The sequence below is a fragment of the Atta colombica genome, unplaced genomic scaffold (genome assembly GCF_001594045.1).
Source record: "Atta colombica isolate Treedump-2 unplaced genomic scaffold, Acol1.0 scaffold51, whole genome shotgun sequence".
NCBI lineage: Eukaryota > Metazoa > Arthropoda > Insecta > Hymenoptera > Formicidae > Atta > Atta colombica.
Window position 1 is genome coordinate 664,136 of NW_017259541.1, and position 8,359 is coordinate 672,494.

The 8,359-nt window shown below is 30.1% G+C and overlaps 1 protein-coding gene across 1 annotated transcript in view; it reads right to left on the bottom strand.

The window, feature by feature from the left end:
- LOC108691727 (unconventional myosin-IXb) overlaps positions 1-8,359 on the bottom strand; it is a 33,725-nt gene that overhangs the window by 15,235 nt on the left and 10,131 nt on the right. Inside the window, 13 exon segments of the mRNA XM_018199596.1 lie at positions 297-396; positions 1,658-1,933; positions 2,156-2,418; positions 2,741-2,952; positions 3,308-3,479; positions 3,742-3,931; positions 4,292-4,569; positions 4,932-5,121; positions 6,089-6,324; positions 6,519-6,635; positions 6,782-6,941; positions 7,172-7,344; positions 7,415-7,586. Of these exon segments, the coding sequence (XP_018055085.1) occupies positions 297-396; positions 1,658-1,933; positions 2,156-2,418; positions 2,741-2,952; positions 3,308-3,479; positions 3,742-3,931; positions 4,292-4,569; positions 4,932-5,121; positions 6,089-6,324; positions 6,519-6,635; positions 6,782-6,941; positions 7,172-7,344; positions 7,415-7,586 (2,539 nt within the window).

Below are 8,359 nucleotides of genomic sequence, written 5' to 3' on the forward strand. Positions count from 1 at the left end.
AATATTCTTCAAAATATTATTATATTATGTAATTATTAATCATAATAATTTTAGATATAAAATAAAAATTGAAATTAGTAATTTAAAAGTCCAGTTTGAAGTAAATATATATATATGTATTCAAGAATTGATTTAGTATTAATAACAATATTCATATTAATCATTTAACCATTTAATGAAGAAATAAATTAATATTTAATTAATATTTTGTAGTGGTAATTAAATAACCATTTGTGTACATTTTTATATCACATTAATATTTTACCTTCCAAACTATTTTAAATGGTATTTCCTACCTGGAAAAGGCATTTTCATAATCCTGGTTTGCGGATAACCAAGTTTTGTGTTTCCGGTCACGGTGTAGGATCTACTAGGAGGGACAGGTGGCGGCCGTTCCTGTATGATAAAAGAAGGATTATATTAAGTTAGAAAGTTTTCTCTTGCAACATTTTACGATAAATTTGCACAAAATTTGCGATTCTAACTGAAACTGAATTCTACTAAAGTATTAAATCCATTATAACGTTTTATTATCTCATATAATGTTTAGATTTAAAAATATATAAACAATAAGAATCTTATTTAAACTGTATATCTGAGAACACAATCAATGCTAGAAATTAAATGCCTACAACGGAAGCTGGATTTTTAATGCTTACATAATTCAATGTGAATTATATATATGTTATGTACATGCATGTATATTCGCCTCTGTAGTCTAAAAACTTAGAACGCTCGAAATACAAGAGATCCGGGTTTGACTCCCGGTCCAAGTAATATTTTTCGCAATAAATTTACAGTTTTTCAGTACGTTAACATCTTTCTAATATGATGCCCGATTGAACATCAAATTATTAAAAATTGCTTGTTAATTTAATAAGTTATTATAAGAACGAAGGACTCTTAATTTAAAAAACAATAACGAGAGAATAAAGAACATATAAGAGTCAATTATAAAGAAATATTTTAAAAGATGAAAAATTAAAAGAAAATATGTATAATATAATATTCTATAATTGATTAAAAATATAATATGTTTCGGTCTCACGGAGATGTTACGTTGAATGAGAACATCGAATAGATAGACAAAATTATATAGTGATGATGACCAGTGAGATGCTTTCTGAAGAATGTATATTTGAGTATTCATATCTAAAGAAGGCTCAATAATCGTGAGATCGAAATGTTATATTTTTAATCAATTATAAAATATTATATTATACATACTTTATTTTGATTTTTTTATGTTTTAAAATTTTTTATATTTGACTTTTATGTGCCCTTTATTCTCTCGTTATTGTTTGTTACTTTAATTTAATTTATGATGTTATTACAGTAGTATTTAATTGCATTTATAAATCCGGAAAACATTAATTCGGCGCGCAGTTCGAATGACTACAAATATGCATGTACATATATACACACAATGAATTATTTAGTATTAAGTATTAAATTTTATATTTAGTATTAAGTATTAAGTATTAAAGATCCAGTTTCAACTGTTACAGGCATTTCATTTGTATTGATAAAAATAAAAAAGTATATAATTGAAACATAAAAAGTACATTCACACACGTGTATAAAAAACTGTATATTCTTATATTTTTTTGAACTGTACATTTTTCTCTTTGCGAAATAATGTTATTTCGGTGCTTACTAAATCCAATCCAAAAAGTGTACAAGTTTGTTGGATCATCTTCTGATCGGCGCATTTCTCCGAAGGATCGGGAGGAGGTGTACCAGCGATTGGTTGCGGTCTTGGACGAGTGCCAGTCCCAGTTCCTGTACCAGCAGTGACATTCCTCTGAACGGTTCCGGTATTGGTTCCAGTAGGTGGTTGTTGAGGTTTCTTCTGTCCAATGCCACATGTTATTCCTACGGTTGTTCTTCTCAAAGGCCATCTCTTTCGTACGCGCCATCCTCTCCATGTAGCCTGGAAATGAAATTAAAACGAACGTAATTTAAAAATTACATTTTTCTTCTTCTGGATGTAGAGATAATTAAATATAATAAAGGCTACATTCTAGTCTTAAGCATTATCTAACAAAGTTTTAAAAATAATTATTTTTATTAAATGTTTGAAAGAGAAAAAAATTGTTTATATCAAAAAATTTGAGAAGATGTAGCGAAATTGTTAAAAATAAAGTATGCTTACCTGAATTGCTGTAGCAGCTTTTCTTCGTGTTTCCGCCCGCAGATTTTCGAGCTGCTGTCTGATACCTTCGCTGAGAAAAATATGCCGTTTGCCGACAGCCCAGCTTGTGCTAGCGCCAAACTTACTCTTTAGCTGCTGCGCATTTTGTAAAATCAATTTCGTGTCCTCGACAGCCTGCTCCTCGGCGCGACGTAGTTGTTTGAAAGGTGCGATCAACCTATATCTCGCATTGAAAGCTTTAAATCGCATCCTATGTGGATATCCTGTATGAGTCATCATATATATTAGCTTCAAGATCTAATCGTAATTAATTTTGATTAAATAATGCTGTTTTATTTAAATAAAACTATTTTTAATAAGATATAAAGAAAACGTAAATATATTCATTATTAATTTGTTACGAATTAATTACATGTTTTTTTTATATATTTGTAATTATACATAAATTATCTATGTTTTTTTTTCCACTTTGATTTATTTATTGTGATTAAAAATTTTTTATTATTATTATATATACAAATCAAGATTTTCTTAATAAATTTGAATGTTTTAACTTGATTAGAATAAAATTTTGCGCTATCTTACCTCCCGCCATGAGGTTTACTGTTTCCAGAACTTGCAACGAACGTATTTGGCGCATCGTAACTCCCCTGTCGAGGTGCATTGGCGTCTCGGTGCTATTGCTACGGATGCATCTGACGAAGTGCGGTCTAGCATGGACAAGAGTCCTCAAGAGATTATCTAACCTTGTATGAAAGTCCTGTGTCAACGTTGATATTGGCTCGTCTCCGTTTAAACTGTAAAGAACAACTTTACTTTTTTTGCGCTAATTTCTTTTAAATTTTACAATCAACTTATTACGATTATAATTACTTATAAACGCGTTGGTCTTGTTTAAATAATTATTACAATGTAGAAATTATTTGTATACATTTCAAGTTTATCACTAATGAAGATGTTTTGATTTTGATTTATGATATTTTGAGTTACAATTACAACAATGCAAAAAAAGGGTTTTGCAGAAAAAGGGTGAAAAAAATAATTTCTTTGATAAGTGTATATACATCGAAATATTAATATTATTTATCAAAATATAGTGCATCAATTATTATGATATTTTATCGTCGTATAATCACATCGTTGATTACTTACAGATCAGTGTGAGAAGTTGGTGATATTCGAAAACTAACACCTCTAGGTACAGTATCGCTCGCGTATAATGCTTTCAATTCACTACCAAACAAGTGAGTAGCAAATCCAAAGCTGCAAGTGTGTTTGTAGAAGACCGCTACTAAGTCATCAGGGACAACATCCTTATTTGTATCTTTAAAAATGAAATGGGCTGAATGTGATGATTAACCAAAGAAAGGTTTATTCGTTTAAATTTATGTGTATCAAATGAGAGAATACAATTATTATATAATTGTAATTTACTCTTATTGACATATATAATTATTATATTATATTATTATAATATATTTTACATAAATTGTTACATACTAACGTTATCATACTAATTAATTAATTAATGTTCACAATAAATTTCTAAAATCATTATTAAATGCAATAAGAGAAATTTTATGTACCTAAGAAGTCTGAAGTGTCGTAGGTGACTCTTCCTGCAAAATGCTGAATACCGAAAGATCTACAGTCAACGGTCCTTGGTTCAAATAACCGAGGATTTTGCTTATGCTGCACCTTCACTTTGGCAACGTAACTTTCTGCGGTCCCGTGTATAGAGCCTTCCACATCTAACATACTTAGCAATCCGGTACGCTGTAAATAAAATGACGCATCTAATTAACACGTACATAATTAATACATAAAACAACTTTGTAGAGAAATTTCCTAGATAGCAAGACAATAGATGTTCAAGACGATAAATCAGTTTGCTGTCTGGGTTAATAATAAACTAAAGAAACGTGATATTTTTATTTAAATAATACATTTATGTGTTTAAAATATAAAAATTTAGAAAACTTTTTGCATTTTCTGATTTATTAACATTATTATTTTTTGTACATAAGCACAAATACAAGAATTAACTGTTTGCATTAATTTAAGTTTATTTGAAGACGTAAGATATTTAAATAAGCAACGATTGCTGAGTTATTGTCTTCGACAGAAAGGACTTACCAAGGAAGAAATGAGATCAATGCATGGCACGTTGTCGACATAGTCGACTTCGACATCGCACCGGATGCCTTCGTCACGGCAACTCTCGATGGAGCTCTTGAATATGTGAGTGTTGTAGAAGTGCTGCATCGTCTCCGCGCAAAGATTGATGCAGAGGTGCTCTAGCTGGCTTGGTTTAGGATCTTCAAACCCGAACATGTCCAGGATGCCGATGAAGCCGTCCGTGGCGTGTCGCACGGCGTTATTCAGGGCAGTCATGCTTCTGGATCCTGTACCCCCTGAAAAATCTCTAGCTCTTAGCAAAACTTTTTTTGTATTACACACACACACACACACACACACACACACACACACACACACACACACATGTAATAAGAAGCTTTATGCTTCTATGTATTATGCTTTTGAAATAATATTTAGAAGTATTTAGAAAAGCGTACGAATCTAAATAAATTAAATTCTTTTAAGCAAATATTAACTCTTTTAAATTAATTATTTAACTCTCAATTGTAATAATCATTCTGTTTTATTTAATAATATAGCATAACAAGACTGTACAATTATATCATTTAAAAATTATTAAATCACAATTAATATAATGCGTAATAAATTTTGTTGTAATGATTGTTTTAATAAAAACCTGCTGAACTGCCAATTGTAGAGGCATGTTGGCTAGTAACATCCGCTTGATTATGAACAGATTCATTGGAATCCGATGAAAGGGTGCCGAGAGTCGAACCAAGTCTCTTCAAGCTGTTGGCTCGTCTCACTATCGTAGCTACAGTGCGGCAATAAAGGGCTTTTGCGAGCGAATCCCTGGTCATGTTAGACTGCATAAACAAACATTTTTTTATCATTATAATATAATATTCACTGTAAGGTAATGCTTAAAGTGTTGAGCAATTTTTCGCACATTTGGTCTTTGTATAATTCAATTAAATAATTTCAATTAAATTAACAGAGAAAATGTGTAATATCTTTTAAATTATTTTGTTTAATAATAACAACAAGTAAATAACAAACCGATTAAAACAATAATAATGTAATAATATAAATTAAAGATTAAAGATTTTCCAACTATCCACATTAAACCTTATTTGCCATTAAAGGATAAAAGAATTAAATGAAATATCAAATTAAATTAGATATATGTATATCAAATATCTCAAAATAAAATGATTCTTTTGAAATAAAGAATCAAGAATTTTATCTTTTAATTTAAAAATTACAAGTGTTTATAGAAAAATTAATAAATGCGATATATGATCCAGATAATAAAAAAAATTTCAAAATTATTATAGAAGAATTGATAAGAATTCAAGGCTATCACCATTTAGAATAATTTAATATATATATTTGAGAAGTATGAAATTAATAATTTGCGTGTGGAACACATTATCAACTGAAAGGAGATTTAAGATTTGTGTAATTAAAGAATTTAATACAAGAAAATTGTATGATAAGTACATTCCAATGAGTTGCGAATTGTATGCGCGAAGATTTACACGTAAGCATTTTAATTGTATTAAATTTATGAGGTCAGTAACATAAAAAAATATATATATTGAAAATAAATAATGTAATTTACAATATAATTGTAATTTTAAATTACATAAAATAAAATTGTAATATATTATTTTAATGTAGAATTTAAATAGTTTGTGTCTTAAGAGTCAAAATTTGTGACATGTTAGGGATTCCAAGATCAAAGAATTTCTTGATCGGCAAATATTAATTTACAAGATGGAACATTATTTGTCACTGTTTCATCTCATAAAGAAAGTCTGATAGTAGTACCATGTTGGCATCGCAGATGGATTTAACGAGCTGGCCGCGCGCATTGTGAGTCCTCGAGGTGAGCCCTCGTAATAAGGCTGGCGGAGGAACTCCCAGGAGTGTAGCTACAGAGGATAATTCGTTCTCACCAATTACGCCAACTTCTACACCAGGACCATCTGTAAAACCGACGTTTCCGAGGATGAGTACCGCTGCTAGCACTCTTACGACGTCCAAAAATGGGATGCCTAAAACGCCTGGGGAAAAATCAAAGATAAAGATGGAAAATAATAATGTTTCTTATGTAAAAACTATAATTAGTATTAGAAATAAAAAATTAGTAAATTAAATTAAAGCTTATTTAATTGTGTATCACAAGAAGATTTACTAAATCAGTGGACATTGTTAAAAATAAATTTTACATGGTTTCTTCCATTTATTAATTACTTACCTAAACAAGCTTTCCACGCTTGAAATCGAATCGCATCTTCAGCTTCGTCTTGTCGTGTATCGCCATGTTGAAGATACCTCAAATTTTTGAGATTATATCCCTCTAAATTTAATTTAACTGCAAAAATTATTAGGGTAATTTATATATCTCAGCAATAAATTATTATTAATTGTTTTTAATCAATAGTTACATGATATAATGTTATTATAATTATTTGCATTAATTATAATATATTATAATATTGTTATAATTAATTGCATTACCTCGCTCGTCGTGAGATAATCCAGCCAACATCTGATAAAATATATGGTAATTCTTTTCGTCTGACAACGGTCTGATTACCCTTGTCTGGTCTAAGAAGTAACAATGAATTTTTGTTCTGTATAAAGCACCATCCGTCACCTGAACCTCAATGAAGTGACCCTAAAGAGATGTAATAAAATTGCAGTTCTAATTTTTTTCGTCGCTAATTATTATTAAATAATGTTGTTTTTACCATTGACATTATATTTATTGTTTTTTATCATATTGTTTATAATACTTCTAATATTGATGTTATTTCTAATTTCTTTTTTCATAATCCTATTTCTCTTCTCTTTTTCTGTTGTCTTCCATTTTCATCGATCTCATACATTTCGAAGCAAACTACTTACTATCCTTGAGCTCTCCGAGTTTGTGGCGGTTTTCGCTGAGCCCAAGGATCTGAGGACCGTGAAGGCTGCCGCTAGGTGTTTGAAAGCGTCCGTTTCCGGTCCGCCGCCGGCGACGTCGAAGAGTTGCCTAAGTAATAGCATCGAAGCGTACGTTTTTCCGGAACCGCTTGTCCCTGCAGAAGAAGTTCTAGAAATCTTCACGTTCGAAAAACGAAAGAAGATGGAGTTTGTTAAGAGTCTTACCAGAAAGAATAATCGCCTGCGGATACCCGGTCTCCGATTGCTGCCTTACGGCTTCCTGGACGACCTTGTTCAACTGAGGTGCTAATGGTACCGACCTGGTGCTCGTTAAGGTTAATGGATTTCCAACGTCTGTATAAGGATTTACGCAAACCAATATAGGACCCACGTTTGTCTGGAATAATATTTTCATTTTTTTTTTAATGTATCTGTTATTAAATCAATTAAATTTGTTATGATATTATTATTATTCTTAATATATACGTACGTCGGATATATTTAAAAAAACAATATATTTGAGTTTATGACTTCTTTTTATATCTAAGCAACAAATTATTTCTCTTATTAACAGTAATTAATTTATTACAAGTGTGTATAATTTTTTTATAATAGGTTTAGATTTTTACATAAGGAAATAAACAGTTATAACTAGGGATGCAACAGATCGTAAAATTACCGGATATCAGATATCCGGGCAGAATGTAACATCGGATATTTGGTATTTGATTGGATATTCGAGAATTTTTTTGCGTCGGATTCCAAGAAAGTGTCTTCTAAAAGAAAAAAAAGGCCTACAGGGAAAAGATTGTAATTTTGCAACATCATGTATAACATCATGAATATGCATACTTATTTCTAGAACATTTAGACACATAAGAAAAAATCAACAATTTAATAATATCAAATTTCAACCGGATACTTCCCCGGATACTATCCGGATGATATCCGACTATCCGGTCAGAAGTTAGTAAAAAAGTGCCGAATAATATCAGATACCGGATACTTTCCGGATATCCGGTGCATACCTAACTATAACTTAATGAAAATTTTAAATTTTCTCCGTTTAAATTCTTTAATATTAAAGTACAATTTTTATTTATTTAAAGATTTATATTTGTAATTAATTAATATTGATTTTTGTAATTAATTAATATTGAATTAATATGA